At 38.4% G+C, this 20,518-nt stretch overlaps 1 protein-coding gene across 5 annotated transcripts; it reads right to left on the reverse strand.

Annotated features, from left to right (window-relative positions):
• Nucleotides 1-678: 678 nt before the first annotated feature.
• Nucleotides 679-6,509, reverse strand: LOC110912891 (serine carboxypeptidase-like 13). 5 transcript variants are annotated; one of them, XM_022157722.2, is made up of 14 exons: nt 6,253-6,509; nt 6,025-6,170; nt 5,878-5,954; nt 5,123-5,245; nt 4,947-5,049; nt 4,840-4,877; nt 4,634-4,732; nt 4,465-4,557; nt 4,266-4,391; nt 4,085-4,150; nt 1,472-1,587; nt 1,266-1,379; nt 1,134-1,179; nt 679-1,058 (listed from the first exon to the last, which is right to left on the reverse strand). In XM_022157722.2, exons 1-14 carry the CDS (start codon nt 6,390-6,392, stop codon nt 975-977), a joined length of 1,371 nt encoding a protein of 456 aa, XP_022013414.1. In that variant the 5' UTR covers nt 6,393-6,509; the 3' UTR covers nt 679-974. The 5 variants fall into 5 exon arrangements, with proteins under 5 accessions (XP_022013414.1, XP_035839529.1, XP_035839531.1 ...); XM_035983636.1 differs by having other exon boundaries at nt 5,156-5,245; nt 6,253-6,504; XM_035983638.1 differs by lacking the exon at nt 5,878-5,954 and having other exon boundaries at nt 5,156-5,245; nt 5,999-6,170; nt 6,253-6,504.
• Between the last annotated feature and the right edge of the window lie 14,009 nt (nt 6,510-20,518).

Here is a 20,518-nt window from a genome sequence, read left to right on the forward strand (position 1 = left end):
AAAATTTCCTCAGTTTGATTTTGTATGTCTCTAACATATGTTCTGCCGGTGTAATGACATATAGACAAATATAAATACAAATCAGACGCTAAAGGGCTTATACATATTTTGATCGTAACTATTAGGTTTTAAATTGAGGCTATAGTATGACTAATGGGGGTCCTGAGTCGAATGATGATTCAACGGCTGTATTTCTCTGCTATAGGTCTTGGTTTAAAGCTAAAATGAGTGTTAACTCCTGGCCAGGCTTACCTAATACTCATGATAAATGATTACTTGGCTAAGTGGGAGAATGTGAGATTAAATATATAAATGTAATATTTAATCTTGTAGCCTATATAATCATTTATATTATATTAGATCAAAATATATTTATTAACCTATTAATAATTAGTTGGTAATTGTTGATGGACCATATTACCCTTATTAACTAATTGGGTTTCCTCTTGGGTGTATAAATAAGGGGCTTATTAGAGAGTTAAAGGGTTACACACATTACACAATCAAACCCTCATAACAACATCAATTTCGTCACTCTCTCCCCTAACCGAAATTACCCTACCTTCGGTTTCATCACCATCATAACTTACACCCTAAGGAGGAACCAGATCATCCTGACAATCATGTCGAACTCAATGGCTGCATCTCTGACTGGATTCTCTGCTGGCCTGTCTGCTGTAACAGGTATTATTCATGTTTTCCATTACATTTAAACAGAACTGATCCAACACGTTTAATTACAAACTTTAGACAATTACATAAGTCACTAATAATACATAAACTTTAGAACTAATATAAGTCATTGGGTGGTAAGTGTAATCTTCCAACACTGACAAATTTCACAAATTGATCAACATAGAACTAGTTGGATCCTTAAAGTGACAATCAGTCTATGTTAATGTCATAGAACGACACAAGAGCTGCGTAGGTTGCCAACTATCGAATCATTTCGACATTACAAAATGCAATGATGGTCATAATGGTTGGTTAGATATCCACCTCTTGAACATAGCAACACATTCTTCAGGCTTGTACTCGGGAGCTGTGTGCCCACCTCCCTGTAACATAAAAAAAATCGTTTCAGTTAACATTTATTATCTACACTCAAAATAAGAACATTCGGATTAACTTGCCTTCACGGTGGCATACGTCATCATATTCGAATAACTCTCTGTATACCTGTAAATATAAAAAAAATCCCCAATATAAGTACATTTGATTATACTTTACAGGAAACAACAGTAAACTGTTAAATTGTTAATTACCCAGCAATTTGACCATTAAGCTTCCATGATCGCCATTGATCTATGACAGAGTAGTTTAGGTCTCTTATCCATGCTTGAGTTGACTGGTGAGGAATGATCATATCATGATCACCGCTGCGTTAAATATAAAAGTTCACTAGTAATTTTGATGATATATTCTTTCACAAATAGATCAATCGCGATTCAAGTTGTACGACGAACAATACCTGTATATAAGAGAGCGGTAACCTTTCTTGCTGAGGTTTTGATGGTATGGTCTAACATCATAAACTGTTTTTGTGAAGTTCAAATCTGAGCATCTTTTCCACTCTTTTATGGTCCCCTGTGGTGTTGTAGCCGGTGAGAGCAATGCTACGATTCTATAAACTATCTATATAATATAATAAATGAGATGGATTTAGGCCACGTGACATATTATGGTGGAGCCTCAGCCTTTTTCTTGGGAGGGAATGCACCTCATTCATTTGTGAAATTTTTATGCTGGATCCGTTTTGAGTCCGGGTCATCCTATACCGGTTCATTCGGATCTATATAAAAGCCACAACCTCAATAATTGAGACCATTATCTCTCCCTATCTCTCTAAACCCTAGCCGACACCTACAACTTCATCTCCTTCATCATTCTTCTGATCATCGTTCACTACATTGTTATATTTGTTTTGTAATGTTTATCCTTGATTCATCCTTATACAAAGTTCCTAATGTTTTCGTTGATTTAATTTTTGCTCTGAAAACCCTAAATGTTGATGCATGTTCGTTGTTATTGATGTTCACTGCGATTCAGCGATTTTAATCCAAGGAATGTTGATTCTTTTGGTGTTTCTTTAATTTTATATGTTAAATCGTAGTTGTTAATCTTTTGTTTGTTTTTGTTCTTCTGACTGTAATCATTGCAACTCGATTATCATGATACTCCGATTCTTCAATCTAACTAAAAGGTATCTTGATCTTTCATTACTTTCATGTTGTTTTGAAATTTGGGAAGTAGTTGGAAGTGCTTTTATCTAACCAAGTATTTAAAAAAGCAATAAGAAGATAAAAAGTAAGCAATGCCAATCATCCCTTAAGGCTCTATTTAAAACCCTAGATCGCACTTAAAGGCAAATAAGCATTACTTTGTTTGCTTTTGATCTTTAATGCTCTAAACCTAACTTTCTTTCATGATTCGTGTTTAATTTATGTTTAATCGTGGATTACCATTCATATATGTTGGTTTTTTAGGTTTTATAAATAATCTTCATCTAAAATCTCGAATTGTTTGATGTTTTTCATATATGCTCATCTTTTTAATGATTGAAATCTCGAATGGTGTCCAAAATCTCCAATCGTGTTTGATGTTCTGGAATCATGATTTATGTTCTCGAGTATATATGTTCATCTTTTTAGTGTTGATCTCAGGAATGGCCCGTTGTTGAAATTCTTTGTAAGAATTTGAAGGTCTTTGAATCTTTTATACTTTTTTCGAAGAGCTTTTTAACAAAATCACCCAGCTACTAACACTTGACAATTTTAGGTATTTTTATGGCGTTTCTTTACTAGGGATGATGTTTATGGCTGTACCACGTCTCATCTTTATGACTGCAATTATGGCGTTTTGTTTTCCAATGGCGTTTAGATAAAGATGACACTTTTTGTTTTATTCTCTTTGCACATTGTTTTAATCTTTTTTTTAGATTAATTATAATAGTACTTGTCCAAAGTAATTTTATTATAGTTTGGTAGTTTTGGAGCGTTTTATGGCATGATGGCGTTTCACAAGCATTTGCCCGTTTGGCGTTTTATTATATTTTTCATTACAGAATTAATGTATCGTTGTTCTTAGCTGAAAATTACATAACAAAAAACAGAAAAAGAAAATTAAAAAAAAACAAATAGAAGCAATTTATGATCTAAATCTTCAGCGTCATCAGTCTCTTTTTTCTTTTAAAACTACAACTGTCCAAATAAATGGCGTTTTGGGTTTGGCGTGGTTTTTTTTTTCTTGTTCGTGTGTTGAAGTGGGTTTGTGGATATTGGAGACATAGATGGACTCCGTGTGGGTGGATGTTATTTGCCTGTCATCTTCATTATCATCATCGAGGCCAAAGTAGCATTTACACTGGGATCGGCCTCTTCTCCTCATCCAAACCTCTTTCAAGAACAAAGAAGACAAAATCACATATGGGTGTCATCAGTCCCTTTTCTTGAAATTTGTCCATCTCATGGAGAAACCTCACCTAACAAACCATTAAGCGAAACTTCATGCAGAACATTACTGAGTTTCAAAGAAAAGATGTTTGCCATCATTGATTTCTCTCAACTTTTGGCGTTTTACAGTGAGTGGTATTTAGGAACCATTGTGTTTTTGTGTGATAAACGGAAGGTGGTGAGATATTTCTATTTATAGGATTTTGTTTGGCGTGTAGTTTAGGCGGGATATTATTTTTAACAATAAATGCGATTAACAATTATCCGGATGTAAGGCTAGGCGTTTATATTATGGCGTTTTACGTTTTATGACGTTTTTGTAGCCTGAGACCTTAAATAAAAACACAGAAAAAACTACGCAGTGATAAAATTGGCGTTTTGTATTTACTTGTCGTTTTGCGTTTTATGTAAGAAAGGATGTTTTACCTTTTTTACCCTTAATGAAGAGCGTCCACGTAATAAAATTTATGTTATTTACGAAAATGCCACCGCGTCAATCTAGTCCATAGATTGTTTTGATCGGACGATCCATAACCATTCTCACTGTTCTCACACTTTCACCATTTTCTCTAAATCCTGACCTTATGTGTGTGTGTGTGTGTGTGTGTGTGTGTGTGTGTGTATAAGAATACCTTGCGAGTATGCAACGCTTCACTGGCTTCAAGTATCCAGTAGTAAACCAGATGAGTTCTATAAACCTGGATGATTCAAAAACATCCTTAAAATATGCTATAATTGTCCTACAAGTTTGTTTGATTTTGTTTCATAGAATCAAAATATATGTTTGAAAAGAAAACGATAGATTAGACTTACACGACAGTCAGATGAAGAAAGAGGACGGTACTCATCAACCAGCTTTTGAGTAGGTAGTTTAATTAGTCGCATAGGATCACTACAATAAGGTTCCAAAACATGGTCTGCAAAAATCCCATCTATGCACTACAAAAATTCATTCAAGTTATTTTTTTACATCAAGATGGAGTGAAGAGCCAATGTAAAGTTGGTAAAGAACCTCTTCATACAACTTAAGATTTTGACGACATCCTATGTTACTCGCGCTTATATACTGTGATCGATACTCTCCATGACACGTGTGGAACAATGACTATGGATGTTGAACATGAAGAACATTAGTTGCTAAAATAAGCAGAAAATATGTCTAGTCATAGAACAGAACAAACCTTGTAGAGTTCATCTGATATAAGTCCCATACCATTAGCGAAGCGAATTTTGTAATTACTTTCTTCTGAAAATGTCGAAGGGTTGCCAAGAACATATCCCTAATGCCCAAAACTCATCCGTTCAGTAAATCAAATTTCTAAATGATAACTTATTTTATAGTATAAGACTTTATAACTTATTTTTATAGGATAAGACATGAGACCACCTTTAGATTAATGTAAGGCAGATTGGCAGCTTCATTTCCTAAACATTTGCACTCAATAAGTTATGGAAAATTCAAGTGCAGATGATCAAATATGTCATAATAATTACCATCTGATATCAAATGTGTGATTATCGGGACTGGGACTCCCGAATAGGAATCTCCTCCGACATAGAATGGATTAGAAACGAACTCTGGGTGACCTTCAAACCACTGCACAAAGTTATAATGTTACTTGGTCGCAAAGAACTAAATCATCTCATAGAAAGCCAGATACTTCATATACCTTTCTCATAAATTCATAGGCACGCTCACTTAGTAGGTTGTCCGTGGATCGCGAGGCCCATTTAGTTCTTGCATAGGAAAAACCAGTACCAACAGGAATATCTAGGAAAATTATGCTTGCCATCTGCATGAATATCAATAATATTCTCAAACCATCATCTATAAAGACGTTGGTATTATATACAAGTGAATTATACGGTTTTTTAGTTCTCAACATATTATGGGTTCCGAATTTAAGACCCTCTAATATTATACAGAAATATATTGTAATAGAATTCATAATATATATCTATATGTTTTACCCTCTTTATATAGTAGGGGTGTAAACAAGTTGAGTCGAGCCCAAGCCCGCCAAAGTTCAAGAGCTCTGCTCATTTATCATACTAGAGTTTGAGCTCGAACATTACGCTTGGTAGTTTTTTAATTTCAAGCTCGGTTCTAGATCAGATCGTTTGTCACTTGTTAATTAATTTGTATGCATTTTTATTATTTTTTATGTATATTTATAATTAACATTTTATATAAAACATTGTATATGCTATTTAGTTATTTTTATCGTAATTTAATATAAAATAGTAATTATTAATTTATTACAGAATAATTATATATCGAATATAAATTGTACAAGTAATGGGCCACTCAAGCCAAGGCATCTTGACTCGTTTGCATCTCTCTCTATATATATACACGGAGAGAGATAGAGAGACAGATATGTGTGTATATATGTATATATATAGAGAGAGAGACAGGAGAAACCTTGGTCCAGGAATTGGGTGTCAAAGTCAAGGTGGGCAAGCTTCCATTGTAGTGCATAGCCTCAAATTGAATTGGACCTGCATTGTTCAAATTAAATCCAAGCAACAAAACAAGTACGTACCTGGAAGAAATTCAATAAGAAAATACCAATCTCATATAACAGGCCGGTAATGGAAGAACAACCGGGACCACCGGTAATCCAAAGCATGAGAGGATCATGGTCGGGATCCGACTCAGACCGAATGAAGTAGTAAAAAAGCTGCACATCTTCATTCTCATCCACACCCACATAACTACACAATATCATGCATTCATAGCTGCTTATATATATAACATGATCACACAAATGGTAAATGTATAGATAAAAAAGAGTACCCAGTTTCAAGATAAAAAGGGAGGGGTCCTTGGAAACCTGGAAGATACTCCACTCTCCCTCCTGAGTTTGCAGAGGTTGAGGTTGAAGCATGAGAACATATTATGAGAATGATGATGATGATAAGATGCCAGTGCATCATTTCAGTATGCGATTAGTGATAGACAAACGATAACGATGTGGGTGGAGGAAATATGATAACTTTAATTGGAATTAAAGAAGAAGTTGTGTTGTGCTGTTCGCCAATCACGTATGACTTATTATTTATTTTTATTTCCTTGTTTATTTATTTAAAAATCGGCAACATGTGGCAACAAGCCGCAAGTGGTGTTGCGGGTTTGCCCACGATACCGCAAGGTGAGAGAATGGGTGGGTTTAATACCAAATGTAACCAGACACATTTCTTTTTTTTTTTTTTTTTTTTTTTTATGAAATGTAACTTTTATTAAAACATCAAGACCGAACCCAACAAGGCCGGCTCACAGAAACAACTTACAACATATACAACGGAAATTTACACCACTCATCCCATAAAATTCCTTTATGTTTCGATCTATTACTTAACCAAAGAAATCATGGCGACTTTATATCCCCCATAATGTCTTCACTCCTACCTAAACCGTTGGAGAAAATCTTATCGTTCCTCGCCCTCCAAATACACCAGCACCCTATCATGATTAACCCTTTAACCACCACCTTCTCCTCCTTATTGAGATTGCATGCTAAGTGGAAATCTGCCACATCTTTAAAAGCAAAAGCAAACATAGAAGGAAGCTGAGCCCAAGCACAGAACAACTACGGTACCCTTATAGCCACCACACATCCCGTGAAGACGTGATCCGTACACTCTTCGTAATCCCCACAAAAACAACAGTTGGAGTCGGTGATATGAATGTTGCGTTTAACCAACGCGGACCTAGTCGGAATTCTGTTTTGCAAAGCTCTCCAAAAGAAAATACAACATTTTGTCGGAACCCATGACACCCACCCCATAATATTATCATACCTCACTGCGTTTTCTTCGACTAGAATCTTCCTTATCGACGTAGTTGCGAAGCAGCCCTCCCGGGTCCCCGCTCCATCTCCAATTATCTGGTTGGTCAGATAAACAAACCTCCCTCAGAAGGTTAACCAAATCTTGCAAATCTGATCTATCTCTATCTGAGAAAGGAAGACCCACCCAACTCCAAACCAGCTCCGAACGATTCTCCAAAGTGATCAGCCTACCCGCGATGTAACATGATTTATCAATCTCCTTCTCATAAATATTAGGCCATAAAAACATAGGAGGTCTGTCATCGATCCAATAGTCTGACCAAAATCTAATGTTCTTCCCGTTGCACGGCATACCTTTAATGAGCAAGTTTAACTTTTTCCCTTTGATGATTGTCCCTTCCTCCATTTTCACAATGTTCCTCCAGGCTCTAAAAACAGCGGAGTTTAGCGGCAGAAATGACCACTTCCTACCCGACCCGTGAAGCACCCCGATAACCGATTTCCACAAACTGACTTCTTCCGCCTTGTACCTCCATATCCATTTGGACAACAGAGAAACATTAATAAATTTTAATTTACATAAACCTAGCCCCCCTAATTTTTTCGGTAACGCCACCCGGTCCCATGACACCCAATGCATCTTCTTCGCATCTTCATTTCCTGCCCAAAGGAACCTATTCATCATCGACTCTAGTTTTTCCACAACTTTAGCAGGAGCCTTGAACATGGACAAGTAGTATATGGGAAGACTTTCTGGCACCGCTTTAATTAAAGTGACCCGACCTCCAATAGATAGAGAGTGAGCCTTCCATGAAGAGAGTCTTTTTTGAAACGTCTCCGCCACCGGGTACCAATTGTTTATCCGATTCATATTCGCTCCAAACGAGATCCCAAGATAATTAAAAGGAAAGGACCCCGTCTTACAACCCAAAATTCTAGACATTCTATCTGTTTCTTCTTCACTGACCCCTAGCCCGAAAAGGTTTGATTTGTGGAAATTAATTTTTAAACCTGAGCATATGTGGAAAATTCTCAAGATTCTAGCAAACGTCTTAATGTTCTCCTTACTCCAATCCCCCAAAATAAGAGCGTCGTCAGCGTAAAGGAAGTGCGATACCACCGGTCCTTCGTTTGGAGTTTTAATCCCTGTAAAAATCCCCATATTGCTAGCATTCAAGATAAGACACGATAGAACTTCCATAACAATCAGAAAGAAAGAGGAAAGGAGAAATGGGGTCTCCCTGTCTCAAACGTTTTTGGCATTGGAATTCGAATGTAGGAGAATCATTAACCAGAACCGCTAATCTAGCCGAGGCTAGGATCCCCTCCATCCACATACGCCATTTAGCCAGAAACCCCATTTGATCTAAGATGTCGATAATGAACTTCCAGTTGACGTTGTGGTACGCTTTCTCAAAGTCGATATTAAACAGGAACGCTTTTTTCTTCCTATGCTTCAGCCATGCCATAACCTCGTTGAGCATAAAAGGACTGTCGAAAATGTACCTGTCTTTGACGAACGCCGATTGAGAGGACGAAATTACCCTGCCGATAACCTTTTTAAATCTGGTGGCAGTAATTTCCGAAATCGTCTTACTGATAACACCTATGAGGTTTATAGGATGGTAATTTTTGAGGTTCGTGGGATCCTTAATCTTGGGAATCAAAGAGATAAAAGATGACCTGCTCCCCTGATTTATTCTACCAAACTCAAAGAAATGTCTCATAAGCTCCCCGAAATCATGCTCAAAAAAATACCAAAACTTCTTGATGAACCTAAAGTTGACGCCATCTGGCCCGTGGCCTTATCCGACCCACACTCGAAAACAGCCTCCTTAATCTCCTTGTCCGAAAACGGGCATATTATATCCCGCGCTTCCTCAACAGAAATTCTTTTCAGCCCTTGGCATCGAACACTTGGTCTAATAGCCACCCTTTTTGCTAAACATATTCCTGAAAAAAGAAAAAAAAATTCTTTTTTGATCTTGTTCGGTTCTTAAGTCCAGTTACCATCCACGGTGAGACCATGAATATAATTAGATGCCTTCCTTCTATTAATGGTCCCATGAAAAAAAAGCCGAGTTGTCATCTCCATCGATCGCCCACCGGATCCTAGACCTTTGCTTGAGATCTTTAGCTTTGTTGTATTCGATCACCCCCAAACTTTTTTTGCATTCCGTCTTGATCCATTCTTCATCTTCGTTAAGATCCCTTGACTCCAAAAGTCTATCCATTCTCTCCAGCTCCTCCCTAAGAGTCGCCTCCTCTAGTGTTTCTTTCTCCAACATTTTATCCCTCCACTCCTTGATACGGCCTCTCATGAACTTTAATTTTTTATTCAGCCTGACGTCCGGAAGTCCCTCCGACCCATCGAAATCAGTGGCTGCCTTTACTATAACCTCTTCGAACCCTTCTTTGTCTAGCCACGAGTTAAATACTCTGAAAGGTTTCCTCCCGAAATTCTTATTGACCGTAGAAAGCAGAAGCGGATTGTGGTCCGACAAATGCCTCGGAAGAGCTCTAAGGCAAGCTTCAGGCCAATCATTAAAGAAACGATTGCAAACGAGAAACCTGTTGATCTTACTAGGTTTCGACCCATTTTCCGCCAAGTACGTATACTTGCTGCCTTTCATACTATATTCCGCAATCCTGACTCCGCAATAAATTCGTTGAAATCTCTAGCACTAACCGCATTGAACATTGAATTTTTTCTTTCTTCTGGGCCCCTAACCATGTTAAAATCACCCATAGCCGCTGATGTGTGTAAAATGCAACATATAAATCACATCAATTAAGGCATAAAACTAACCCTTTTTAAGTACTAATGTTGGAAAAAGAGTGTTTTTGTCTTCCTTTTGTATTTTCAGGATGAAATGAGCTCAAATTCACAAAAGAAGCAAAAAGACAACTAATTCTAGCATAAATACAAGGAAAGGAATAAAAGAAGACTGCCCGGACCCTCAACGGCATCCTCCAAAGCAAAGAAGAGAAAACAGAAGCCTGAACACGCCCCGTGCTCAGCCAGCACGGGGCCGTGCCCAAGAAGCAGCATAAAAGACAAACTGGTAGAAGCTTCCATTGCCCACCACGGGGCCGTGTCCAGCGAGCACGGGGGCGTGGTGAAAGTACAGCAGGCGCATTAATTGTAATTGCGAATTACAATTAATGAGGAGAGAGAGTGTCAGACGGGCACGGGGGCGTGTCCAGCGGACACGGGGCCGTGCCCAGCCTTCTGTTCAGCCTATAAATAGGGGTGCTTGGTTTCATTCCATCTCATCCCTTGGCACACCACCTCTCTCACACTTCATCCACCACCCACCACCACCATAACACCATCATCCACCACCATCATCCATTGTCCATCGTAGAGTGTGTGTGAGTCGTCTCGGGATCCAAGATTGATCGTAAGAGTTCTTGACAATCAAGGCCATGTTTGCCTAAGTCTCTTACATCACTTGGTGAAGACAAGTGTTTAGTATAATACTTTTTATTTTTAATCTTTTGCACTTTTTATTTGGTTTTGTATTAATGACTTTAATAACTAGTTGCTTATGTTGAAGGTGATCTTTCCTTATCGTTTGTCCGTGGTGTCTTGGCATTATTTTACTGTCTATATAAAATAAAAGATTTTCACCATTCATATCTCCACGGTCTATATGGAGGTATGTTGGCTACCTGGTCGGGGGTTAAGGGAACGGTTTGGTAAGGGTCTTGCCCTTGTTCAGCGTTTAGAGGTCCTGCTTGGGACCTGGGTCAAATTTAGTAGGATCTCCTTCAATGCCCATAGGTATTGGATGGCGGGGATCCAAACTCTTTGACCCCCTCATAAGTTAACTACTATTAATACTATAACCCGGCTATTTAGGACTGTATCCTTGCTGACTCAGACTACTTAGCCGAGGGTAACGTCACCGCCAAAAGCGGGGCCTACCATAATTTGCATTAATAACTTAATTCATTATCTTCCAATAATCCGACCCTTTAGGATTGTATCCTTGCTGACTCAAACTACTGGGTTGAGGGTAACGTCGCCTTCAAAAGAGGGGCCTACTACAATAACTAAGATAATCTCTTAAACAAGTGCAAAAGTGCAAAAATAATCAAAGGTTATACTAATACACGAGTCGGATCCAAGTGATTTATCTTGTCTATCTGTTTTTATTTTATTTTATTTTTCAGCATTTAGTTAGTTTTTATTTTCTTAGTTTAAAAACATTTTTCTCACTTTTTGATTTGATTAGACGTTGAGGATAAACCGGTATTAAAAGCTCTTGTGTCCTTGGACGACCTCGGTATCTTACCAACACTATACTACGTCCACGATGGGTGCACTTGCCCATATGTGTGTTTAGTGTTAGTAAATATCGTGTTTTATAAATTTAAAACTTGGCTAAAGGTGTAAAAAGGGCTTAATTATACATCTAAATTATATATACACCGACACACATCAAGTTTTTGGCGCCGTTGCCAGGGACACAAGGATTTTAAGAAAGTTAGGAATCAACGGCCTAATCATATTTTTATTTTTCTTTTTAATTTTTAGGATTTTTCTTAGTTTTTCAGCTTCTGCAGAGCTCAGCACGGGCCGTGCCCGCTGAACACGCCCCCGTGCTCAATCATTGGAACTGGCAATCCTGTTTTAAGTCAGACAGTAAGCTGAACACGGGGCCGTGTCCACTCAACACGCCCCCGTGCCCAAGATTCTCTTACTGAAAACAGAACCGTTAGATCCCGGCGGTTGGTAATTTCTGACGCAAACATGAGTGATAGTAATTCTTTTTACTTTCGGAACTCTTATGGTACGTGGTGTCAATTATGTGGAGGCGAACATGAAGAACTAAAATGTTATTTTCTAAATTATAGGCCCCACTATATAGACCCACCGATTCCTTATAACCTTAAGAGGGGCGAAAGTAAAAATAAGCAATATCTCTCCCTCGAATGCGCCCAGCCAGATATTCTAGGGGAAATGCTCCTTGACGAGTTATTTCAGCTAGAAGAACTAATTCTAAATTGGTCAAAGGAACTTAGGAAGGATTTTATTGATCCACCCCAAGACGATGACCATGAGGAAATGTTGGAACCGCATTCCGACAACCTCGTTGCTCCCGAAAATACCTTCATACCTAGAAAAGACTTGGACGGTAGTCGTCCCTGTGCCGATTGTGCCGTGAAGGACTCTCCATCGACTTCGTTCGGTGCATACATAGACCTGAGCGATTCGGCATACACCTTCTTTAACGAGAGCCCGGGAAAGGGTTGGACTTGTCCACCTAGAATGAAAATAGGAATTACCCTCACCGATAACCTCTTGCATTCTCGCCTTAGTATAGGACAATTAAGGTATCTTAGGCACTTTGGGGTTGTCTCAACCAATCAAGAACCACCCGATATAAATAAAATCTTTAGGAGCAACAAAACTCCATAAAACAGCCTCCCGACACGGGGCCGTGTCCGGTAAACACGACCCCGTGCCCACCCAGAAGATTCTCTGCTGATTTTGTCAGAATACGGACAAAGTGTGTCAGGATTTTCTCTGCACACGGGGCCGTGTCCAGCGTGCTATCGTTTTCTTTAAATGCAGCCTGAATCCTGCTCATTTTTATCACTTCACTAGACAGAGATTCCTGGGATCTTCACATATACCATCCTAGGTAAGTGCTAAAAGAAGGTTCCCAAGGACCATCTTGTCCTTTCCACTTTTGTTCATTTCTCCTTCTTTCAAAATTTCTCAAACATCTCCTCCATAGAAGCTTGGAAACTCCATGATTCCAACCTTCTATGAAAAGTTTGTAAGATTATTTGCTATGGATTCTTGTTTAAAGTTGATTTTATAACTTTGTTTTAAATTATCTAAGCTTAAACCACAGTTAAAAGATGTGAAAATAATTTAAAACCCAAGAATCCTTAGCCAAAAATCCTGCAGACAACTGAACACGGGCCGTGCTCAATGAACACGGGGCCGTGTTTGAGGTACTGTTTTGCAAAAATTCAGTTATCTTCGGTTTCTTCCACAGAAAATGGCCAGCAGAACTAGCAGATCATCTTCAAGAAATAACCGAAATGGGAGAAGGTCGTCCACAGCAGAAGACTCCCTAGTAAACTACGTTTACGCCTTAAGGGAAGCCATAGACGAGATGACGGGAGTAGAAGAAGCGCTAGTGGACCGTATTAATCATCTGACGGTGGGGTTGGAGGGCTGTCTGCGAGAAGTGAACCTCCTGCACCAGAGGTTAAACCTTCTCGCCTCCCCGCCTTTGGTTCCCGTAATAACCCAAAGAGCGTGGAATGTAGTACCCGAGGTCATCATTCCGGCCGAATGGTATGCCATGCACCAAGGGCCGCAGCAAAGGGTGGTGCTTGGAGTCCCGGTGAATGTTCCTCCTCAAGCCACTGAAGCGAATGAAGCTGCTTTCTTCCTCCCAAGGGAGATAGAAGAGTGGCTTTGAACAATAACCGAGGAGCCATCAGCTAAAGGGTCTTACTACATCGGGAAGCTATTCCCGAAATTTTCCTAAATAAGTAGAACCTTTATGATAACCTCATGTATCCCCCTAGTTATTTAGATTAACTATATGTAATTCTCTATGTTTGCAATGATATGATGGTTTCTAAGATTGATGGTTATTGATGAATAAAACACACTCATGGTGGTAATGGATGAAAAAGGGAATGAGAAAAATGGCCCCATGCATAAAGAACAGAGCAACCCGACACAAATCTCCATCACAGAAGGCTCAACACGGGCCGTGCCCAACCAACACGGCCCCATGCTGAACCACCTGCAGAAAAACGCCTAGTTCAGGTAACTGGACACGGGCCGTGTTCCACGGACACGCTCCCGTGTCCAGGCTTCTGTCTCATTTCTTTAATTTCTGTTACTGGCACCTGACCACGGGGCCGTGCCCGGTCACCACGGGGCCGTGTCCAGGCTGCCAGTAACATAAATCTTTGCTTTTTAACACCACACCACACATCCAATCAACCTAAAAATTTATTTTTGGGACACATTGAGGACAATGTGTAATTTAAGTGTGGGGGGGAAGCTAACACTTTGAAATTTTGCAAGTCCTAACAACAAGCCTTACACAAAACTCTATTGGAACCGCTAAACACCCAAATTTTTTTCAAAAATCCTTTCATTTTTACTTGTCTAAAGTTTAAGTTAGGAATCACAAGATCAATAAGGTTATATTTTTATAAAATTTACAACCGAAAACGTCGTGATACAAGAACCAACATAAGAAAATTACAAAACGGCATAACAAGTCTAGTTAAAATTTAATTATATATACTTGATCACATTAAAAACCCATTCCCACAAAAGTGAGTTTTGAGCCTATATTGAGCATACAAATTTACATCTTTAGACTAAATGCTCATTTTTCGTTTCTTGTGTGAATAGCCGCTTGGTTCTTACAACTCTAGAACTTGCCACGACGATTCATTCCCGGTCCTTACCAACTTAAACCCAAGTAAGTAAATGATGGAGGCATTAGGACTAACCATTTTCCTTTCTACACCATTATTTTTCAATTTTTTTACCACCTACCCAAAATCCCCCTAGTTAACCCCTTTGAGCCTAAACCTTTCAATTCATTACCCTAAAACCCTTTTTACCCACCAAAAACCTTTTTATTTTTCACCCCTTATTTTAGTAACAAAGCTCGGTTTTTCGCAAGCTCGTTCTTTTATGTGACTAATATATATATATATATAGGATATATATATATATAGGACAAAGATCCGTTAGGAACCACCCCTTATTGCGAGAACCGCGAGAACCAGTGTGAACACAAACAGTAATTCCTAAAAAAATCTAAAAAACACCCAAAAATTTTTTTTTTATTTTTTTACTATTTTTTTTGAAAAAATCGCTATATTTTGTTAATAAAAAAAATAAAAAAAAAATTTCAAAAAAAAAAAAATTTCGAGTAACAGTTATCCATGCACATGTGCATATGTGTCGTTTCTTTGTCAAATTCCGTAATTCATTACAAATAATAGTCAATTGCACTTTCATTTACACTACTACGTGTAATACACTATCTTTTACATTACCAATGTTAGAAATGCACATGTGCATCTATATGTATCAACAGGAAATAATGTGTTTTGGTACACTACTTTCTCTTTCATCTATCATTCCATCCATAATACACAAGCATGCACATGTGCATTTCTGTCATTTCTTTGACAAATTCCGTAATTCATTACATATATTAGACAATTGCACTTTCATTTACACTACCATATGTAATACACTACTTTTTACATTACCAATATTAGAAATGCACATGTGCATTATATGTATCAACATGAAATAAGGTGTTTTGGTACACCACTTTGAATACACTTTCCCTTTCATCTATCATACCATCCATAATACACTACCATTACCTCCTACCATCCATAATACAATACCATTACCTCCTACCATCCATAATACAATACCATTAACAATATTTTCACTTTATTACATGTATGTAAACACCATTTATACCATCCAATCAACATATTACATAAAAAAATTGACAACTATAACCAAACCATCAACCACTAGATATAACTAACCAAAAAACATGTATATGGGTCTACTTCTCCATTCAAAATCACAAACTTTTTGTATCAAAACACGTTATATCATGGTTATACCTAATTATGCACATGTGCATTTTGAATATTGGTAATGTAAAAAGTAGTGTATTACTAATGGTATTGTAAATTAAAGTGCAATTGTCTATTCCTGATAATGTATTACCGAATTTGTTGAAGTAATGATACATATGCACATGTGCATATGTAACTGTTACTCGAAAAAAAAAGTTTTTTTTTTTTTTTTTTTTTTTTTTTTTTTATGGAACGAAATATAGCGATTTTTTGTTAAAAAATATTAAAAAAAATAAAAAAAAATTTTGAGTGCTTTTTTGATTTTTTTTAGATTTTATTTTGTGTTCACATTGGTTCTCGCGGTTCTCGCAATAAGGGTGGTTCTCGCATGAACCTTATATATATATATATATATATATATATATGTGTGTGTGTGTGATGATGAAGTTAAAAACAAACAAAGCTATACAAACAAAAGCTTGTTTGGAGGAATACTTCAAAATAAAAAGTAACTAAAATTTTTTTTTCGAAAACCGACGCTTTTTACGCTTTTCGCCCTTTTACTAACCACTAACCCAACCACCCACCTTTAGCCCAAGCCTAAAACTTCACCCAAAAAGTCCTCTTGATATTTACAAAGGTAAAAAGTTAAAAAGGATGAGGATTGATTGCTTGGCAAGCCTATGGAAGGTGTGAGTTCCATGCCGCTCTCGAGTGATTCACTAAAAATACACCTACGGCCGAGTGTTGAGTGATTTATCCCGTGAGGTATGTGAACTTGTATATAAATAGAATTTTAAAAAGGCATGTTATGCCCAAATAAGTAATTTATCCTATGAGACGTTCTCAATAAATCATAACGAATAAAATTGTGAATAAATAAAAATAAAACCTAAAAAGATCTTGGATTCCCGACACTCTATGACAAGCCAAAAACTTTCTCTTCTACCTATTCCATTTGGGAGTGTAAGCCACATTTTAAAGAGTTTTGCTTGAGGACAAGCAAAAATTCAAGTGTGGGGGTATTTGATGTGTGTAAAATGCAACACATAAATCACATCAATTAAGGCATAAAACTAACCCTTTTTAAGTACTAATGTTGGAAAAAGAGTGTTTTTGTCTTCCTTTTGTATTTTCAGGATGAAATGAGCTCAAATTCACAAAAGAAGCAAAAAGACAACTAATTCTTGCATAAATACAAGGAAAGGAATAAAAGAAGACTGCCCGGACCCTCAACGGCATCCTCCAAAGCAAAGAAGAGAAAACAGAAGCCTGAACACGCCCCGTGCTCAGCCAGCACGGGGCCGTGCCCAAGAAGCAGCATAAAAGACAAACTGGTAAAAGCTTCCATTGCCCACCACGGGGCCGTGTCCAGCGAGCACGGGGGCGTGGTGAAAGTACAGCAGGCGCATTAATTGTAATTGCGAATTACAATTAATGAGGAGAGAGAGTGTCAGACGGGCACGGGGGCGTGTCCAGCGGACACGGGGCCGTGCCCAGCCTTCTGTTCAGCCTATAAATAGGGGTGCTTGGTTTCATTCCATCTCATCCCTTGGCACACCACCTCTCTCACACTTCATCCACCACCCACCACCACCATAACACCATCATCCACCACCATCATCCATTGTCCATCGTAGAGTGTGTGTGAGTCGTCTCGGGATCCAAGATTGATCGTAAGAGTTCTTGACAATCAAGGCCACGTTGGCCTAAGTCTCTTACATCACTTGGTGAAGACAAGTGTTTAGTATAATACTTTTTATTTTTAATCTTTTGCACTTTTTATTTGGTTTTGTATTAATGACTTTAATAACTAGTTTCTTATGTTGAAGGTGATCTTTCCTTATCGTTTGTCCGTGGTGTCTTGGCATTATTTTATTGTCTATATAAAATAAAAGATTTTCACCATTCATATCTCCACGGTCTATATGGAGGTATGTTGGCTACCTGGTCGGGGGTTAAGGGAACGGTTTGGTAAGGGTCTTGCCCTTGTTCAGCGTTTAGAGGTCCTGCTTGGGACCTGGGTCAAATTTAGTAGGATCTCCTTCAATGCCCATAGGTATTGGATGGCTGGGATCCAAACTCTTTGACCCCCTCATAAGTTAACTACTATTAATACTATAACCCGGCTATTTAGGACTGTATCCTTGCTGACTCAGACTACTTAGCCGAGGGTAACGTCACCGCCAAAAGCGGGGCCTACCATAATTTGCATTAATAACTTAATTCATTATCTTCCAATAATCCGACCCTTTAGGATTGTATCCTTGCTGACTCAAACTACTGGGTTGAGGGTAACGTCGCCTTCAAAAGAGGGGCCTACTACAATAACTAAGATAATCTCTTAAACAAGTGCAAAAGTGCAAAAATAATCAAAGGTTATACTAATACACGAGTCGGATCCAAGTGATTCATCTTGTCTATCTGTTTTTATTTTATTTTATTTTTTAGCATTTAGTTAGTTTTTATTTTCTTAGTTTAAAAACATTTTTCTCATGTTTTGATTTGATTAGACGTTGAGGATAAACCGGTATTAAAAGCTCTTGTGTCCTTGGACGACCTCGGTATCTTACCAACACTATACTACGTCCACGATGGGTGCACTTGCCCATATGTGTGTTTAGTGTTAGTAAATATCGTGTTTTATAAATTTAAAACTTGGCTAAAGGTGTAAAAAGGGCTTAATTATACATCTAAATTATATATACACCGACACACATCAGCCGCCCATTGACCTGTAGCGTAATCCCCACAATATCTCTCCAAAGAGCCCTCTTCTCAGTGGTTTTTTGAGGCGCATAGACGTTCAAGATGTTTAATTCCTTACCAGACCCGATAATAAATCCGTTAACCAGGAGGTAATTGCTATGTTTGATCGAAGACTCCATCCTAAAAATTTTTGGATCCCACATACTCACACAGCCCCCATATCGACCTGAAGCCACCACCCATTCTTTATCGAAATCACAACCCCCCCCCCCAGAACTTGGCTAAATCAATATCCTTAAGATCTTGAAGCTAAGTTTCCTGTAACGAAATGAACGACACCCCATGGATCCTTTTAATCTCTTTAACCCACCCAGCCTTCGAAGCCAACCTCATACCTCTAATATTTATAGATAAGAAGTTCATGACTTACCGATTTGAACACCTTCACTCCTAATCGATTCCTTCACCATATCAATATGATCTTGAAGATTGATTCCAAGCTTTGTCGCTAATTCCACTGTTGATTCTGTTTCTCCCATTTCCACATTCACCGCAACCCCTCCGTTTATGTCTTGATCCACCTCCTCGTGACCTGCCTCCTGTTGGTCCCCCTCTGTCTTATCGGTGTCCCCTCCATTGTTCTCCCCAGAAGAAAGCAGAACTAAATTGATGTTGAGATCGAAATTCCCTGTTGACTTTGACGGAATATCAATGCTTTTTTCAACCACACCTCCACTGTTTATATCCTCGCAAAAGTTCCTATCCAGATCGTTAGGGATATCCACCCTCATCCTTTTCTTGGTTCTTTCTTGGGCCAGCCCGCTAAAATAAAGATTTTGGGCTTTTCTGCTTATTCTGGACTTACCCTTACCCGGACCCAACTTCTTGTGGCTAACTTTCTCACCTTTTCTGATATCTTCCCCCTTTGAGAATTGTGTCGTCTTTAATTCTCCATTCTCCCAGACTTCTTCCCATCTCGGGAATTCCACCGGAATGTCACGAGCTATAGATTCTTGCATGCGTGGCTCTTCAACTTCCTACAACTTTTCGGTTTCTTCCAGGAAATAGCCGTTAGGACCTGTCGAGTCACCAGAGACCTGCTTACCGTCTACAATGTTATTTCCGTACTGAACATCAGCACTTCCATCTTCCCTAATGTCCAGGAAATCAGGAATCCAGTAACTGGTTTCCTCCGCTATCCAAACTTTGTATTTTTTTGTTCTCTCAAATTAGAGTTCCAGAGTAGCTATGAAATCCTCAAATTACAACCCACAGCCTAGCCCGATATTATATACTTACTTCGGTCTAGCAGATTTAAGTTGGGTTTTTTTGGGTTTTTAAGCCGAACCGACCCGAACCCGATTACGTGTGAATTATAAGCACCAAACATTGTACCTACCTGCTTCGGTTCGGGCCGGTGTAGGCAATTTATGAATAATGTTTTCTTATGATTATGAATAATGTTTCTCTTTAGATTCACCTGCAGAACCACATGTAGATCCACATGTAGAACAATTTGTAGAACAACATGCTAATCCCCCAAAGAGGCGTGGTCCAAGCATAAATCATAGCGTTACAAGGTATTTACAGAATATGCCAGAGGGTTTCAAAATTCCTTTGACACTGGATAAGGCCACAAAAGCCTTCATTGGGACTTCAGCAACCGATTTTGCAACCGAGTTGGGAATAATTGTTCGTGATGTTTTCCCGATGAGATTTCACAAATGGGATTCGGTACCGGAAGATGTGAAAACTCTAATGTATGAGAAATTAGAAGTAAGTTGTATATATCTTTCTTTAAATCATTGATAAGCTAATTTGACCTTAAGTTTTCATTTCTATTACTAACATATGTGTTCAATGTAGGGAAAATTCGAGCTGCTGTGAACAGATAACGTTTTAATGGAGTATGTGAAACGCAGCAGGGCTGTTTTGAGTCAGCATTAGAAGAAC

The sequence above is a fragment of the Helianthus annuus genome, chromosome 15 (genome assembly GCF_002127325.2).
Source record: "Helianthus annuus cultivar XRQ/B chromosome 15, HanXRQr2.0-SUNRISE, whole genome shotgun sequence".
NCBI classification, from domain to species: Eukaryota; Viridiplantae; Streptophyta; class Magnoliopsida; order Asterales; family Asteraceae; genus Helianthus; species Helianthus annuus.